At 42.2% G+C, this 19,293-nt stretch overlaps 1 protein-coding gene and 1 long non-coding RNA gene across 2 annotated transcripts; one reads left to right on the plus strand and one right to left on the minus strand.

Moving 5' to 3' along the window:
* The first annotated feature begins 706 nt into the window (after positions 1-706).
* On the plus strand, positions 707-15,707 carry LOC136542806 (uncharacterized). The gene is made up of 20 exons (XM_066535413.1): positions 707-882; positions 1,013-1,125; positions 1,974-2,049; positions 2,148-2,290; positions 3,330-3,416; positions 3,757-3,840; positions 9,574-9,781; positions 10,189-10,274; positions 10,775-11,006; positions 11,113-11,233; positions 11,385-11,521; positions 11,999-12,107; positions 12,912-12,954; positions 13,098-13,272; positions 13,371-13,441; positions 13,557-13,650; positions 13,805-14,038; positions 14,113-14,319; positions 14,464-14,799; positions 15,001-15,707. Exons 1-20 carry the CDS (start codon positions 865-867, stop codon positions 15,124-15,126), a joined length of 2,700 nt encoding a protein of 899 aa, XP_066391510.1. The 5' UTR covers positions 707-864; the 3' UTR covers positions 15,127-15,707.
* A 373-nt stretch (positions 15,708-16,080) lies between these two features.
* On the minus strand, positions 16,081-19,089 carry LOC136547498 (uncharacterized). The gene is made up of 3 exons (XR_010781580.1): positions 18,469-19,089; positions 18,191-18,334; positions 16,081-18,089 (listed from the first exon to the last, which is right to left on the minus strand). It is a non-coding gene; the product is annotated as an uncharacterized lncRNA (long non-coding RNA).
* Positions 19,090-19,293: the final 204 nt, after the last annotated feature.

The following is a 19,293-nucleotide window of genomic DNA, read 5'->3' on the forward strand; positions in this document are numbered from 1 at the left end:
GTTAATTATCCTAACCAAGATCAATTGTTTGATCACCGCAATTTTTTTATTTTGAGTTTTATTCTTAGATTCTATCTGAAGGGTTTGGGATTGTTGTAGAAATCCCACTCTCGCTAGGGCAACTATCTTGTCCAGAAGAAAAAGAAATACCAAATTTTCGAAAAATTTACAATCTATTCATTCAATATTTCCCTTTTTAGAAGACAAATTTTTGCATTTACATTATCTATCACATATAGAAATACCCTATCCTATCCATTTAGAAATCCTGGTTCAACTCCTTGAATACCAGATTCAAGATATATATATTTTTATTTGTTACACTATTTTTGTTATGTAAGCCCACTTAGCTCAGAGGTTAGAGCATCACATTTATAATGCGAGGATCATCGGTTCAAATCGTTCTATCTTATTGATACGTTAAAAAAAACTCCATTTAAATTGTTTGATTCCTCTTTATCGAAGAAGCCTACGCTCGAAATAATCGAGCGTGGGCTTTTCTGGTCAAAACGTATTTTGTCTTTATTATTTTATCATGACTTATTTTCCTCGGTGAGGGCCGAAATACTAACGGCCCACACGGCCCACTAGGTGCCACTAGCGGCGGGACTGCGGTCTGCGGGTGCGGAAGGAATGATTTGGCGGGAACATCGACAAAACGCCGCCGTTTCCCCTCCCCATTCCTTCCCCCCAAACGGCCAAAACCCCACTTTCGCCGGCCCGTCCGTCACCATTCGATTCGTCCACTTCCATCCCGACCCGGCGACTCCGTCTCCGCTCGCCCCCTCCTCTCGACGCGAGCAAAACCACTCCGCTACCGTCCACCCATTCCGGCGGAGCCCTCTGGCCCCTGCCAGAATCAGAATGGAGGCGGCGCTGAAGGCAAGCATCGCATTGCCCCAACTCCCCACCCCCAAAACCCTAGGCGCCGTGGGGCCCCGACGCCGCGCGGCGCTAGAATCCTATCCCAACGGCGGCGGCGGTCTAATCCCGCACGTTTCTGTATGTGCAGGGCTATTTCGGGTACTCAACGTTCCGGCCGTACCAGAGGGAGATCATACAGAAGGTCCTGGATGGGCGGGATTGCCTCGCCGTCATGGCCACCGGCAGCGGCAAGTCCATCTGGTAGAGTCGGTCTCCCTCGCTTGTGTTTTTTTTGGGTGTTTTATTATGACGAAATGGCTGTGCGGCGCTTGTTTCTTTATTTATTTATTTTGTGTGGGGTGTTGTCGATGGTACAATCTAAGTTCCAATGCTGCATTTATTGGACGATGAGTTGTACCTCTGGCGCTTTCTGGATCTATTTTTTGTGGATGGTTGAGATATTGCTCGAGATTGATTGATTGATGGGTTTCAATGGTTTCGTAAATACATTTTGTTGGTATAAATGTAGCCATTAAGCTATAATGGCCAGGTCGTTTTCATTGTAGTGTGCATATCTTAACATTTTCTGCCAGGAAATCATCAGGTCAGCTGGAGTTTAACTGCACCTAGGAAATCATGATTAGAGTGGATTGTGCAGAAACCGGCAAAATTATCTTCTCAAAAGGACCTGACCACATTTTTCTCTGTTTCATAATTGTTGTCATCTGCAAAACCTTTTAGAGCTGTTTTGTTTATCAATTTCTACAAAAATCTATAGTAGGTTGTTGACACTAGAGCTGTGGGTTTGCAGCAGGATTTCAAGCGAAATGCCTCCTATTTGCTAATTTGTTTTTTGTAAGTATATATATATATATATATATATATATTCTCCTTAAATTATTTGCTGATCTCTCACATTTCTTCAGAAAAAAGGAAATGCGTTTTGTCGAACTCATTTATATTAAGTAAATATTTTATAGTAGCCTCAACAGACCGTAGTTCTCTTCTGGTATATCCAGACAATAGGTAGGAACAAGACTGAAAGATTCTATTATTTCATTTTGTATACAAAAATTGCTGTTCGATTATGGCAATTCCTCTTCTGGCAGCTATCAAATTCCCCCACTGGTTACAAAGAAGACAGCTGTTGTTGTAAGCCCTCTTCTGTCCCTGATGCAAGACCAGGTAGGGTTGAAATGTTCAATATATCCTTAGTGCTTTACTCACGTTTTTAAATTTCTTTTACCAAAATACTTGGTGAGGACTTCATTTCCTTAAAACAGGTTATGAGTTTAAAACAAAAAGGTGTGAAATCTGAGTACCTTGGCAGCACCCAAATGAATAGCTCCGTCAGCAATGAGGCGGAAAAGGGCGCGTTTGATGTGCTGTACATGACACCAGAGAAAGCCATTTCACTTCCTTCAAGGTGAAACGCTATAATATTTGGTATTACTTTAGATGTTATAAAAGCATATGGTGTGCTGGACATGTTCTTGTGACACCATAGTAGGCTGTTGCAAACTTGAATAGCTTGTCCTTCTGAGTATGCAGGATTAGTGGAAGAGGTTGTAGATACCTTGGTTAATAGTGAAGGTATATGTATATTGCTTCAAGTTATTGTGCGTGTCAACATTATTTTCATAGGTAACCGAGATGTAGCTATAAATAGAGTTGCAACGAGGACCCAACAGGATTTATTTCTAGGGAACTCGGAATCTTGGGCTGTTGAAATATCTGTCTCCAAAAGGAATGTGTGTATCCTTGATAAAATGCCTCCAATGAAATTGATTATAGGTAATGCTAGCGACAGATATGTGTTTGCTCAAGGAAAGGCTTCTTGGCTCACCTTCTGGTTTGTTGTTATGTGGGGACAGCTGTACTGTGATGCAGTGCAGCACGCTTGAACTGGCTCCAATATCCTCTCCAACTTCATCACGTTAGTTTAATATTTAGTTTAGAGATTGAGCTGGCTTGCACATTAATATTGAAGCTTGTTAGTATGTTTTGTTGGTCTAGGATTCTAGGAGATGGCTGTGTAATGCCATGCAATTAATTGAATAAAGGAAGCATGATTAAACTCCCCAAAACCCATCCATCCTGTGCGTTGTCTCTGGGCGACGTTGCTGTCATGGTTCTGCCCTTGTTGAAGCATATGGTCCTGCATCCGCGTCCATTCATCTTCCACCGCTACCACCCGTACCCTACAACCTTCAATCCTTTGATACGAGTTGCAATCCATCACACTTGGCTGCAATAAAACTTGAGAGTTCTGTCCTGGGTAGATCAATATTTATACAATAAAGCTGTGGCCTTATCAAATCTTATTATATGTTCGTCATGTAGATCTTGGCAATATGGATATATTTAGTAGGGCCCTCCCCTACTGTTCTTCTGAAAGAAACAAAACATATAATACATGCAGTTTTTACTAGGTTGACTTACTTTTCTTTTCCATTTTTGTCCAGGTTTTGGAGTAACTTGCAGGCTGCTGGAATCTGCTTGTTAGCTGTCGATGAAGCTCATTGCATATCGGAATGGGGCCATGATTTCAGGTTGTTTTTTCTTTTGATTTGATAAATGGAACACTGAACACGTCTTGTAAACGTACAGGGTACTTAGTCATTTGAGTTTCATAAACAATATATTTATGCAATTTGGAAAATCCTGTATTCACTTGTGGAACAGGTATTTGTGGTAGTTATATGTAATGGTGGGATGGATTGTGTGTTCTTATTTATCCAGATTTTGGGCTGATGCTATTGCACCTTTATGTGCATGCTTTTTCTATATTTTTCATCCCCCATCCTTTGATATTGAATTGATTGGAAGCGGAGAAAAATCGGCATTTCTCCCTCTTTTAACTTGATTTCCATAATTCAAACTCTCTTGCAGGATGGAGTACAAGCAGCTGCATTCATTGCGCGACCTTCTTGTGGGTGTTCCCTTTGTTGCTTTAACTGCCACTGCCACAGAAAGGTATGAATTTTACACTATCACTTTGTTTTCTTCCTTAAAGGGACAGGGTGAGATAAATAGCTTTAGAGCATTCAAATCCCCTAAAGATAATAACAATGAGCATTAGATTATGCCCATAGTGGTTATTAGGTGTTTGACTGTAAACAGAAGGATTTTCCAAAATTTGGTGATGGATGTCCGGCAGGTAGCCTCCAAAACCAAAGAGGACATCGACCTATGCTTTAGGGTCTTCAACAACCTGACTTAGACCTTGTATCTATCCCCCAGGACATGTGTGCTGTGTGCTTTACTTTACTCTATGTGCCCTTTGGGGGTTTTTGTGCCGATGGCACTTTTTGTACATAAACTCTCTTTTCTTAATTGAGAGGCAGAGCTCCTGCTAGGTTCATTAAAAAAAAACTGTATCCAGATATCATCAAAGAGATGACAAAATCATATTGTTGTATCCCTGGTGTCAAAGTAGCACATATAGTCTCTAAAAGTAGCTAAACCAGCCAGACAAACATACAAATATCGCAACTGTATATTGTGTAAATTGTCAGCGCGAGTGGGCTCTCTCTCTCTGGGGTGGTGGTTGTGGCAGAACCGCCCAATTTAACCTAATCCCGAGTGTACTTGTCAGCCATTTGACACTAAGTACACAAGAGACCAAGTTAAACCCGGTAGTCTGTCGAGTACACCCCATAGGGAGGACTCGAAAATCCACGTTTTCATCAGGATCATAAACAAGTGAATAAAGCTTACATCATTTATTAACCATTTCATACATCACAAGATTACGTAAAATCAGAGTTAAAACAGGTTTCATATAAGCAACGGAAGAAGGGCCATTTTATACAAGAGCAGCGGAAGTAAATAGTTTTGAATAAAGCAGAAGTAGAATTATATGAGAGTAAAACTACTACGATCGCAGCGGAAGGATTTTCTCGCTGAGCCCACCCAGGAGGTATCCACACACAGCAACGGTTAGCTCCAGCATCCACCTGTTACCTGCAACAGGGGGAATAAAACCCTGAGTACACAATGTACTCCGCAAGACTTACTCGACTAGGTGGGAGTAGCCTCCCAACTCTCAAGGATATGCAGGGGGCTATTTGATAGCTGTTTGGTTGTTTTTACAGAGAAGGATTACTAACAGTGCATCCTTATATTCAAAGTTTTAGCAATCACATCAAGTACATTCCTTAACCATTCTAGGTAAGCACATGAACTACTTTTAAGCATGTGATAAGTAATTAGAATATTTCTCATGATCCACAGTACCCTCATCATCACCTTCATGTTTTAGTTGTATTAACTACGATAGCAGTAGTGCGACAAGTGGTATCCATATCCGAGGAGGGACGGCGATTGCAATCGAGATCACCTGGGCTACTGATTTGTTGGTTAGTTGATTCTCGAAATCAGGTCATTCGGAAAAAAAAACTGCCGGTTTCTTAAGGCTTCAAACGAACGACTAGTCATGTTGATGATGAAATCAAAGTCTATTTTTTACCTTTCATGAAGAAGCCTGCGTGCAAACTACCTAGCCCTTTTCAAAAGAACGTCGATTTCCATCTCAACAAAGAAAGAACTCAAAATAAATGAAAGCAAGATTGCTTGTTGTCCTATTACTCTTTTTGTCAGCCTTGTGGAGCTTTGGAAAGGAGAGAATTTGAATAAAGTAACTCTCGGAAACTCTTATTGGACGAGAGAGAGTCAATATGATATTGGGCGTGGGTTTTGTACATCCAGCTGGACAATCCCAAACACACGCGCGTACTTCTCGAAGGAGCAAGTACAAGGCTACCTTTCCTCTCGTACGACCCAGGTCTGAAAGCGACCCGACCATCCGGGGAACCCACCCTATGAGGCCCGTCCCGCGAACCGGTGACGGGTTTCCCCCTCGTAAGTTTTACCATGGACATCCCCTGCCTCCTAACAACTCCTCGAATGGTCCAGTGTAACACTCCAATAAACTTTTTAGGGACCCTGAGTCATAGGAAAGTACTTAGCTTCACGGTCAACTATAACTCAGGCCCCTGTTATGTGTTCGCGGTCCTTAATCGACATAGGCCGACATAGCCGGGAAACGTGCACCTAGAGCCGCGCCCTGTTGCACCTACCAACCATTCAAAAAATCCATTTTTCCTCTTCCTGCCCAGTCTCCAATTATTGTCCATATCCAAAACCATGTGACAGTAGTAATAGTATAACCATCACCTATTTCTCGCGAGTGACCGTCCATCACTCGACTTCTACCGTAAGCCCTATAGCATAGCATACTACACGATCCCTATCTTACTAGTAGGACTCATAGGATAGAATATTTATGTGGGTGGGTTTCAATCAACTCCTGTAACTTAATGCACGAACGACATGATAATAAGTGCTATAAAAATAGGGGTTATGCACCGGGGCTTGCCAGGGTAAACCATCATTATACTATGTTAGTCGGCTCCATCTTCGGGACGTGATCCAACCATCTCCATCTTCTGGACGTGGTCACATTACACGAGCTTCTGGTTCAACTCCATAGGCCATCAATTCATCCATCAACCACCAACGCACCTAAATGATATGCATAGATGCAAATGCATGCTTAAGTCAAACAAGTGTAACAAGACATTTACAAACAATACAAGACAAGCAACACGTCATCACGGTGAAGGGTAACTAAATGTTGGAGGTTCGACTCTCATCCTCTCCACAACGACTTACTTGCGAGTTACTATTATCACACAAGTGAGCAAAACAACTATTTGCATTTTAAAACATACAAGTGAAAGTTCATCATAACATGCCAAGCACACTTCTACTTACTAAACACACTTTGCCTATACATCATGTAAAACAAGTAGTATAGACAAACATATATTTTTTGAATGGGAAATACAGCAGGGGAAGCCCCCACTGTAGGAATATATTAAATAAAAACTGAAACCTGTACAAAAGATAGAGAAATAACAACAAACCAATGAGCCGGGGGGCTGAGGTAGCCACGGCTGGAAGGGAACCACAGGCCAAAAACTAGGGAGGCCTAAGAGAGATCTAAACAGAGGAGAAAAGCTACACGTTTATCATCTCTCATTCTAAAAGCCTGAAGTTTGGCCTCTTCACAGAAGAGTTTTTTCCAAGAAGAGAAAGAAGGCCGGCCTCTATCAAATATGAAGTTGTTTCTCTACTTCCAAATATGCCAGGCAGCAATGATGAAGGTCTCCATGAAGAAAGGATTTTGGTGCTGCTGTTTTGATTGTATCATCATTTGAAAGAATTCACTCTGAAGGTTCCATTGGATTCCCAAGTGCTGCCAACATTCCTGGCTGAAGGGGCAACTGAAAAATAGGTGGTGAGCAGTTTCCTCAACATTGTTGCTGCAGAGAACACAGTTGTAATTATTGCCCTCTAATTTGTTGCAGAGACAAACGTATATTAACCCTAATCTAAACACTTAACATATATAAAAGCTTTAATAATTATAACCAAGTAATAAAAAGGTGGCGCACCAAACATCTATTTTGGAGATGAAAATTTTATGGGAGACACATCTTAACTAAACAAAGCTACTGCATAAATTTCATAATTTCTAGATAAGCAGATTATTTACTAATAATTAATTAAGATTTAATGGTGATAAAAGCATGTGACACATGATAAATCAATAACTCAGTAAATAAACATCCATTGGACATGAAATTTTTACCAGAGCACACACACATCCAGACTAGTTTACCATAAAAATTTCACTGCATTTGCACTAACCAAACATCCTCTATTAATTTACCAAGGAAAACATAGATATGAAATTACAGCAATAATTTTATACTAAAACATGTGATATTATATATCTAGTGCATAGATCTAGTCATGTGGAGTGTAACAAAACTGGTTTGGCATTTTTAGGATTTTTCTACAATTTACTATGAATTTTCAAAGTTTCAAATGATTTATACTAAAAAGAAAAATGAAAACCATATAAGACAAACACTTTGTACTGAGGTCCCTGTAGTTTTATCAAACCAACCCACAGTACATTACACACTATGCAACATTATTCATATGGTGCAAGCGGTAGAGTCTTACCGTCTGTGACCGGAAGGTCCCGGGTTCGAGTCGCGGTCTCCTCGCATTGCACAGGCGAGGGTAAGGCTTGCCACTAACACCCTTCCCCAGACCCCGCACAGAGCGGGAGCTCTCTGCACTGGGTGCGCCCACAAGATTTACATTGGGAACCCTGGAAAAGCTTCTATTTATGCGCGAGGTCCTTCTCTTCTTCCCCCTCGTCCTCACCGAGCAGAGGAGGACCGTAGCAGGGCCGATTTCCAGCCATGGAGGGCTAGGCGGCGGTGATGGACCGGGCGGAGGGGTGCGCGGGTCCCGCAGAGACCTGGGGCTGTACACGGCCTCGCTGGAGGCGGCCTGAGGCGGTCCAGCTGCGGACGTCGGCGGCCAGCGGCTACGGCGGCAGGCGGCAACGGCGCTGCGGGGTGTGGCAGCCAGCGAGGTCCCAGGGAAGGAGCGTGGGAGGGGCGGCGCGGGCAGGGGAACGCGGTAGCAGTGCCAGCTTGGCCGGGCGCAGCCGGTGGTGGCCCGACCACGTGTGCGGTGGGCGCGGTGGGCGACTGTACGGTGGTAGCGGCGCTACAGCGGCTACGGCATGGCGGCTCCGGCCTTGGCGGTCTCAGCGAGTGTGTGCGAGGCAGAGCGGGGCCAGAGGCGGAGTTGGTGACGGTGGAACGCGGCGCAGCAGCTAGCAGGAGCTCTCGACCGGCCATGGCGACATTGCGCCGAGACACAGAGCAAGCGAGAGGGAGAGCAGAGCGAGCGGGAGGCAGAGGGGAAGTGAGGCGCGCGAGGGGCTCGGCTCCACTTGAGCGCGAGCGCAGGGGCAGCGCGGCATGGGCGGGCGTAGAGGCACAGCGCGATGAGGACGCCGCCGCTGTGCGTGCACATGGCCAGAGCAGGGCATGGGCGACGGCAGTGGCCAAGTGGCCCTCTTGGAAGCAACGTGCAGCGCGTTTAGTCAAGCTACGGGCCCCACATCCTGTATAAAATATCTTCAACTCGAAGCAAACTCCAACTTTGCTTAAGGGACCACTGTCTTTAACGCAACAGATTAGGAGATAAACATGCTCAAACTTTGGTTTGTCAGGCTGATTCCAGAGACTTGGAAATTTTTCTAAGTTCTTCTGAAATTGAATTTGATTCAAACTTTGGAGCCTTAACTAATCTATCAAACATGCAAACTAAGCACCAACAAGCACTCCACCACAAAGTTCATAACTTGTACTAAGTTTTTCACACGGACATATTTCAGAGTTTATTAATAAATTATTTTTTTTATTCAGCCTTCAACAAGCTATCAAGCAATTAACACCAATTAGGGTTTTTGACATTTTTAAGCATTTTCTCCATATTTTTCCAACATAAATCCTAAACAACTTTTGTTCGCAAACTCATTTAGAGATGTTTAAGCACAAAAACAAAGTTGGTTGACATCACACATGTTGACTATATTCACAAAGGTGATTTAACCAAACATGTATCGTATCATTTCATGCAAGAATTTGTCACCAAGCATAGAAAACTTATTTATTAGGTTTTATTAAGCCTTAAACTATTGTTAAATAGGTACGTAACACCGGGGGTGTTACGGTGGTGGTGGTGGTGGTGTTTTTTTTGGGGTGGGGAACTGGTTTTCAAAACTGGTTCAATGTTACGCGCTCATCCTCTTCTTTCATAATAATTTTGCAGGGTTCGCCGAGATATTTCTACTTCCTTGGTTCTACGCAGTCCTCATGTGGTGGTTGGCTCATTTGATCGTTCTAACCTTTTCTATGGTGTGAAAACATGCAACCGATCTATGTCCTTTATAAGTGAACTTGTGAAAGATGTTTCAAAGAAGAGTGCTGCGGGTGAGTCAACAATAATATATTGTACGACCATCCGGGGCACAGAACAGGTTTGTGAACCATAGTTATATAATTTCAGACTTGCAATTGCTAATGCTTGAGAATGCAAACATCAGTTTTTTTTTCTGTGCTCCTTAAAAGTACCTGTGCATTTTTCAGATTATTATATAGATGCACATCAAATTCGTGCAATGTGAATTTGTTAATACTTGCTTTTGATTGTTTGAGTAACAAGCTCTTCCATTGTTTTTCTGGTCAATGGGACACTTTTAGATTCCATTCGGGTATGTTCACTGTCTAAAAAATTTGGAAGTGGGATTTTAGAAGTTTTATCTGTGGGTTTCTGGAATAATCTGATGAATTTGGGCTTCCTTATTGACTTTGTGTAACCTGCTTTTAATACATAATAGATTTCCACTGTTTCAACTTGTGTAGATAAAAAAAATCTTTTCCCCAGGTTCATGAGGCTTTAGTTACTTCTGGAATCAGGGCTGGAATTTATCACGGTCAAATGGGCAGCAGAGCTAGAGAGGAATCCCATAGGTTTTTCATCTATTCACTGTCTGCTCTATTTTGGGTGTCTGTTCGTTATGTTGTTTTTCTTCTACATACATTTTCCTCGAGCAATGTAAATCCTTGACTATATTATTGTTTTGAGTTTTGACCAATGCTCAAACGATATTCTGAACCATTTGTCAGTATCCTCTCTGAAAAATGATTTTGTTGAACTATTTTTATTGACCTGTTACTGTTAGATATGCTTGACCATGTCAATATGAGAAATGGAATATCATGTAGTTTATAAGTACCATGATTTGGTTTAGTCTCAACATTCTCTATAAAATATTTACTAGATTGTCTTTGTTCTGTTAGATTCACATTGATCATGCAATCAATTAATTAGAATTAGAAAAGTAAAACATTTAGACAAATACATAGGTCAAGGGGGATAAGAATGGTCAGTTGTTTGATTTATGCATTTGGTTTTGTACAAATTATGGTGGCAGATTTATGATTGATCATTGGTTATGTTGCTCCTGCAGATCCTTCATTAGGGATGAAGTTCTTGTGATGGTGGCAACTATAGCTTTTGGAATGGGTATTGATAAGCCTGATGTTAGATGCGTAATACACTATGGATGTCCAAAGAGCCTAGAGTCCTACTACCAGGAAAGTGGGCGTTGTGGAAGAGATGGACTGCCTTCAGTCTGCTGGCTATATTACCAAAGAAGTGATTTTACAAAAGCTGATTTCTATTGTTCTGAGGCAAAAAATGTAGGTCATTTTTTTGCATGCTGGATGTTTTCTCACTCCATCCATGCAGCCTAGTGCTTCTGCTGTGTGCCTACTTGTTTTCTTAATGTTTTATTTAATTAAACAGGGAACCCAGAGAAAAGCAATCATGGATTCCTTCATGGCAGCACAAAAATATTGCCTCCTTGCTACATGCCGTAGAAGGTTCTTATTGCAGTATTTTGGTGAAGAATGCAACACTGACTGTGGTATGTTCTTTTTATTTTATAACATTTATTTCTTGTCTATTCTTATCCTATAGCTTAATTTACTAGGTTATGCGGTATCATGCAACCTTACCTCGACTGCTGGAATTGTCTTGTAGTGACATTGATTAATGGCACATATCTTGATCTGCAGGCAATTGTGATAATTGCACAGCAGTGAAAAACGAGAGGGATTTGTCAAAAGAAGCCTTTCTGTTGCTGTCCTGCATCAAATCTTGTGGAGGACGCTGGGGCCTCAATTTACCTATTGATGTTCTTCGTGGATCACGAGTAAATCTTTATCCTTTTTGTTTCAGTTTTCTACAATGGTGACATACATTAGCTGCCTGTAGTTCATTTGATATCATGTATGTGTTGATAATTTTATCACTGGGAATGACCATATGTGACGGAATGCACTGTTACGTTTACTGAAGTCATGGCATACCGTAAGCTTTTGAAGTCTCCACAATATTTTTACTTTAGAAGATCAAAATGATTGAACCATAGTGACAACTCACAAAGTTCCTGGGTTGACGGGTCGAGGAACGGGGTATGCTACTTGCGAGAGGTTTTTACACTGTGGGGTCGAAAATGACCCTGCACACCTGGGTCGGTGTCAATGTTTCTGGGTGGAGGGTTGATGCCTTAGACCCCGTCTTATGTGACTGGATTGAACAGTAAACTTTTTTCTCAGAATTTAGTCTTGGTTACTAAATTGCTTTTTCTGGGTAGATGGGAAATACCAAATATTTTCTCATTTTGTAGGCTAAGAAGATTGTTGACAACAATTATGATAAACTACAAATGCATGGGCGTGGTAAAGATTATTCGTCAAACTGGTGGAAAGCACTTGGTGGTCTCCTTATAGCACACGGTACTAAATACTAATGTTGACCTCTCTGTTTCATTCTACTATTCTTGTAAGTTGTGTGAAGCAACACATTTCTAAAATTGTTGATTCTGCCTGTGCACAGCCAATTCTGTTGCTGTCTTTTCCCTGACCAAAGAAGAAAGTATTACAAAAAGATTTGATTTTGTATGCAAGCAAATGGCATATTATGTATGCACTTTTTTTTTTCTTTTGCCGTAGAAGATATTCACAGCAGATATGGCCATAATAAGTACACTGCATTATATTTTTAAGGCAATCCGTTCTCATGTACATTTTCACCTGTTGAGCGCAAACTTCGTTGATTATCGTTTTCAGGTCTTGAAACCTGTAAAGCTTAGAAAGCACACTCTGTTTTCAAGGCTAACATCGTTCGTTTTCATGGTTAACATCTTTCTACCAACCTAAACAGTAAGCACATTCATGAACATCTCAGATACTGACTTCACACCTTAAAATTTGTTTGAATGTAAACCTGGTTTATTCTTCAAAATGAAATACTGTTACTTGATATATGCCAACTTCTCCGTAGTTACACTGGTTAGACCTTTGAAGTCCAGGGCTTTGATGGAACCCTTGTTACTAGTCTAGGTTTGAAGGCTGGCACAAACTTTCTTAAGAACAAAATCAGGGGAGCATCTCTCCTCCTTCTCGAGTTTTTTTGTTTATTTTTTACTTGATATGTGGCTACGCCAAGCTATCTGCATTAGGTTTTAGGACAATGAAATGCTTTTGCCATCCTTAAATTGTGCTATAATTTATTTATTTTCTTCTTTTATCTATGCGCAGATTATTTGAAGGAGACTGTTCGTGATACATTTAGATTTGTCAGGTGCTGTGTTGCGGTTTCCTTATGGATTTTGTAGTCATTGTATCTATTCCCTTTCTGCAGTCCTTTGCTAAGCTTAGTCTTGAAGTAAACTTTCCAGAAATGCTTAAGGACAACCACCCCTAACTCAGCGTCTATATATTCAGTGTCAGTCCAAAAGGGGTCAAGTTTCTCTCTACTGCTGATAAAATGGATGGAACGCCACTGGTATTTCAGCTGACTGCAGAGATGATTGAACTAGAGGAGCATGGTAGTTCACATGATAAAGAAGGTGGTGGTTTAAATCCTGTGCCAACATTAGGATCTGAAAAAATTTCTGAGGTAGGTTCATCAAAATACTATTTATTAATCCCCACGCAGTCACCCACCTGGGAATTTCAGTTTTTTGTTCTTTTGTGCCTGATTTAAATTTCTTGCAGGATGAATCAAAACTCTATCAAATGCTCCTGAATGTTAGGATGAAGCTTGCTCAAGATATTGGCACTGCTCCGTGAGTAAAAATTTGAACTACCGTAACAAGTTTATGGATACAGGTTCTTTAGCTATTTTATGCTAGAATTTGGAAAAGTTAGTGAACTGAATTTCTTTAATCCCGCTTGTTACAGGTATGCTATATGTGGTGATCAGACGATAAGAAACTTTGCAAAGATGAGACCTTCTACTGGAGCTAGACTTGCTAATATCGATGGTGTCAACCAGGTATTACTTTGAAAAGGTTACTTAGCAAACTATCTTTTGTTAATCCGAGTAGTATGCATCTCTGCAGTTCATCCAATTTTAAAAAAGACAATATTCTGACCATTCTTTTCTGTATTGTACTTATATATTGATACTTCTGACCTTTTGTTTGCAGCATTTTATCTCACGTTTCAGTAACATTTTCATCCAAAATATCGCGCAATTGTCGAAGGAGTTAAACCTCCCGTTGGATAATTCACCATTACCACCACCAACAAATCCAGCTGTAGAAAATATTGCTGGTATACCAAAACCTTTACAAAACAATCTTCCTGGGATCTTGGGTGATGCAAAGCTGACTGCTTGGGAATTGTGGCATAAGCAGGAGTACTCATTCCTGAAAATTGCTGTGAGTTACTACAGTTTTCGTTTTCCACTGACATGATACTCAAGTTCACAGATTGGTATGATTGTGTATTCTAGTATTTCCGCAGAGCAGTGCCAATAAAAGAGCAAACGGTTATTGCGTACATACTTGATGCTGCTCGAGAAGGATGTGAGATGGACTGGAGTAGGTTTTGCAGGGAGGTAGGGCTGACTCCTGATATAGCCACCGCGATCCGTCTTGCAATCTCAAAGGTTGGATCACGTGAGAAGCTGAAGCCAATCAAAGAGGAGCTCCCAGAGAATGTAATTCTCCCTCAGCACATAATCATTCCATTTCTATTTGTGATTAAACATAGTATTAATATTGCTTCTGAAAAAAATAATAGCCACTCTCATCAGGCATGGATATCTAATTTACTTGGGAAAAATGCTATATGACAATCACAGGTAACTTACGACATGATCAAGACATTCCTGACTATTGAGGGGTGTGGATTGTCAGAGCAAGTCTTCGCTAACGGTACTGCTGATGGGGTTCCTAGTAGAATAGCAGAGTCCCCAATATCTTCCTCCCATGCAAGTGAAGCTAGCAGAAATGATATGGGAGATGGTGTCCCAGTGGCAGAGGCCAGTGATGCAAACCCTTCAGCAAAGAGAGGCCAAACTGTTTCTGCTGAGCCAGCAACAAAACTGCAAAGGATAGACGAGCATGGGGCAAAGTCAACTGGCACAGCGGCTGCCACTGAAGAATCTGTGCTAGCTCTGGTTGCGAGCTGCAATGGGGTAATGTACTAAAGCATTTTTTTCCCCAAGCTTGATTGGAAATCCATGTGCGGGGATCCTCTGATGTTGAGTGACTTGGTCACAGATATGTGGACCCGTGAGCATGGAGGCCAACATTTCAGTGATTCACTCTGACTTAAACGTCAGGAACTGCTTCCGAAATCCTTGTCGTTCCTGTGCTGACGAGTGGCATTGTTTCAGGTATCACTGGAGGATGTTGCCAAGCACTTCAAGGGATCCAAGAGAGAATCGGTCTTGGAGATATTGGAGGGCCTTGAATCTCAATTCATAATTTACAAGAGAAACGGGAACTACATGATCCTGTGACAAACTGAGGGGTTGCTGCATCCTATTTCTAGCAGCTTGCCGGCCTAGTCTGGGAAGGGGACATGCCTCAGTTGTGTGTGTATATATGTGCTGGTGGTGACTTTAGACTATGATAACAAAGTTGTTTCGGCTGGTGTGCATGTGCTCATTTTGGGGATTGGCCAGAACTAGGAGATGTACGAACGTGTGTTTGGTAGCACAATATCCCTTTGTCATCTGGTGTATGCGTATCTTGTCCATGGTTTATGTTTACTGATTCACTCCGCTCTTTTTCATTGGGTGCATGTGCTAATTCTGGGGATTGGCCTCCTTTTGGAACGAAGGATTGGTGGTGGATGTTATAGGATCCGACTCCTCTTGCAATTTTCCGATGTGGCTATTTGGAATAAAGTATCGAAGACTTTAGAATCACACAGAATTACTATGAAACTAGAAAAAACGCGCGGCAACCGGCCGTATGCGCTTGCCCGCACTGTGAAGCCAACTGCGTAGAAGATAGAAATATTAAATGTTTTCTTACTGCGAAAGACACAATAAAAAGTTAGAAAATATTATAAGAATAATTATTTAGATTAGCTACAGAAGCTGAATTGCATAGTACATGATCAACAGGGTGTTCAGTGTTCACACTCAGAATTTATATCAACCTACATTAGTAGAGGTTCAAGTGCTAGAAGTTCAGGAATAGAAGTAGCTTTATATTTTCATTAATTTTGCAAGACCACATTTTGGTAAAGTTTATTTTTTGTTGTTGCAAATTTAGCAGTAAAACTATCTATAGCTCAAGATGATAGTAGTATGACAATTTTCTTAAATAACTACCGTTGCTATTAATATCTGTTATCTTTTAGACTTCTTTCTTAGTTATTCAGTGAGCTATTTAATAATAGCATTTATCTGGAAGACTGAAAATATGCGAAATTGGCCGATTAAAAGGAATACACAATGTTGACATGCTTTACAACACCATTACGAATAACTGATTGATATTTACACAAAGTCCAGCGATACAATATAGACGAGGTACTGAACAGTAGAAATTTAAATTTTGCAATGCTGAACACTAAATCAAACATATATATAAACTACATAGACATTAGTTCATTATCTAATTTAGGTGAGGATAACAGAAACTTTGGTTATTCTTGGATTGGGTGTAGGAAAAAATTCATAAGGCCATGTCTATTCTTCATCACCCATTTCACAATGGATTATATCCTCCAATATGCAAAATGGAGTATTTTCTTTATGAGGTTAGTCTGCAGAAATATAGTTCAGTATTCAGTAAAAAAATAGGTATAGGATTGTAAGAACAGTTCTATAAAAGAGAAACTGAATTGGTCAATGATAACTCTGAATTGGTCAGAGTTTGCCAAACTGAGTACCTTCTCTCAAAGGCTGGGCCTGCACAAGGCAATCACTAATTAACAAAATAAAAAATAGAAGCTCTCTAATAGGATTATCTAATGTTGTCACATTAAATTACATGTAAACAACATCTATAAATATAAAAGTGCAGGTAAATCTACCATAGGAAGGCATGATGATGGATCCATGCAAACAGTGTTTGGATTGGCAGCGATATTGTATATGACATTTCAGCCATATCCTTCATTGGAAAAAAATGATATAGATATGGACCAACAGCAGTACCATGCATCAATATCCATGCTTGCCCTTTTGCTAATGAAATGAAGAGAAAAAAGATGAAGAACTGAAGAGAGAATCCATTATCCAGAACTGTAGAAGCTATCTCAAAATCACTCCAGCCCATATATATATATATATATATATATATATATATTATATAGCTATCTCAGGTGCATCCATATCCAGCCTCTAAATTCTGAAAAGTTTAGCTGAGAGAGAGAGAGGGAGGGAGGGAGGGAGGGAGAGAGAGAGAGAGCACCAAAGCAAGCAATATGGGACATGATTAAAAAAAGGAAATATCTTCCTTTTACTAAATAATTAATAGCCTCAGATAACCGAAGAACAAAACCACCAAAAAATGACAACCTATGTTAAAACATTAAAAGGAATGCATGATTGACAATTACAGCATATACAACAGGAAAATGTTACTACCTGAATTGTTGTTCATCGAAGATCACCTAGCCAATAGAAATAAGTGGGAAGGCACAAAATCAAAATTGAAAAAGTTTAGCACCAAATTAATTAGGTGAACAACAGGTGTGTAGTACAAAAATATATTTGGCAGAGATAAGAAAACAGGGGAAGTGAGACCATGAAGCAATGGACTGGGCAGGTAACTGGTAGCTAGATCTAGCAGCCTGTTCGGTTGGTGCTGATACGATCGTATACGATCGTGGATTATTACTGCTGGCTGGTTTGGTGTGAGAGAAAAATACTGTTCTTGCTGAAAATTTACGATCGTTTACGACCAAGCGAACAGGCTAGATCGCCAGCGTACCAAAAGGATGGGTTGTACATAAGTAAAAAATAAATGGACACAAAGTAGGAAAACAGAGCACACCATTGTCTGCTGTAAATATCAGAAATAACTGTACGCTATGCAAGTAGAAATTAATGGGGAAAATAGATGTTAGGTTATGTCAGCCATGTATGTGAATGTCCAAATTTCAACTGACAAATCCTTGTTACGTGAGCTTTAGATTAAGCATGTAGCGTGGAGACTGCGAATGTCCAAACTTCTGCTGACAAATCCTTAATATGTGGGCTCTGTAGATTAAGCCAGTAGCGTGGAGGCATAGGGCATGGAGATTTGAATGAAGCATGCAGATATGAAGCATCATCAAAGTTAAAGTTCAGACACAAGGGAGTTGATTTCTACGAGATAGACAATACAACATCGTAAACAGGTCCCCCAGTTCTCAGCGTGTCCTAAAATATCAAATTCATGGCCTGAATTTCAGCAAACACGTTGAGGGCGTGTGAGGAAGGATGGCAAAACTTTACTGTATCTGCCCACCTGATTTAGCAGTCTGCAGATTTCACATGGAGATACATGGGTTAAAGTAGCATTCATGTAACTGTAAAGAATACAAAACCACATCAAATGGTAGTTATGCAAAGCCACGCTCACCAGCATCGTCTGAGGTTGCTTCTCTTGGATTGGCTAGCTCTAGCCCTCCCGGTGTTGACTTTGCCTCGCCGCGGGTGTGCCACGCTGAAGCAGGGGGATGCAACGACGCCGAGGCAGGGTGCCGCCATGGTCGAGGTCGACAGGCTGCAGAGGACGGCCATGGGGTTAAACCAGAGTGTCTAGCGTCGGCACACAGAAGGCGAGGCGAGGAGCTGAGGGGCCCGGAGGAAGGACGGGTGCGGGTGGAGACGGGTCTGGCAGTGGCAGGCGGCGCAGACCTGGAGCGGAGGACGCGAGGCGAAGGCGGGGCTCCATCAGCACGTGTGGCTACGCCGCTGCCCGGGGGAGGTTGCGGCCTCGCGGGGAAGAAGCTGGACGCGAGAGCCGGAGGTGAGCGGGCGGAACCAGGTGCGGCCCGCGAAGGTTCCCGATTGCTGGGACGATGGGATGAGTGGCCGAGTCTCCTCCACGGCGCGTGCGCGGCCGGCCCCGGACGCACGCGGCTCCGTCGTCGCGAGCCCGGTCTCGCCGCACCTGGAGCCGGCTGCCGCGCCGGGAGCCCCCGTGGCGTCTGGAGCCCGCTGCCTCGCCAGCTCATCGGTGGCAGGGACCCGCGCCGGTGGCTTGTGCGCCGCCGCTTGTCGGCGACCCGCGGACAGGCGCACCCACGGGCTGGGAGCCGCCGCCAGATCCCCGCCTCGCCGCCTGTCGCGAGGGGCCAGCTCACTGTCGTGCCAGTGCGTCGCGCCAGCTCATCGGCGACCGCGATTCAAGCCCGCTCTAGTGACCCAGCAAGCGAAGGGTGGAGCGGAGAGCAGGGGTGGGGGCGGCGGTCCGACGGAGGAGGCAGAGGGGAGAGGGGACGAGCGTCGCCCACGAAGCTTCGTGATGATTCCGGTAAAGGCATGGATTGAGGGTTGATTTCGGTAGAGTTTAAGGACTTTTTTGAAAAAAAACTGAGAGGCGGAAGTTTTTTTTTTTTTTGCAAACAGACCGGGGCGCCGATCCGATGGCTGGGAAAAGCGGGCGACGCTGCCTAGCCCTCTTTTGGGTGCAAGATTCATATGGTAAGATGGTGTAATTCATGAGAATTTCAGGGGAAA

This window comes from Miscanthus floridulus, chromosome 3 (genome assembly GCF_019320115.1).
Source record: "Miscanthus floridulus cultivar M001 chromosome 3, ASM1932011v1, whole genome shotgun sequence".
NCBI classification, from domain to species: Eukaryota; Viridiplantae; Streptophyta; class Magnoliopsida; order Poales; family Poaceae; genus Miscanthus; species Miscanthus floridulus.

What these genes read in the sequence shown, in the direction of transcription:
- LOC136542806 (XM_066535413.1), top strand. An exon ending in CCATCCGGGGCACAGAACAG is followed by an intron (nt 9,782 to 10,188) that starts GTTTGTGAACCA and finishes TCTTTTCCCCAG; the next exon opens with GTTCATGAGGCTTTAGTTAC. An exon ending in ATGTTCTTCGTGGATCACGA is followed by an intron (nt 11,522 to 11,998) that starts GTAAATCTTTAT and finishes CTCATTTTGTAG; the next exon opens with GCTAAGAAGATTGTTGACAA.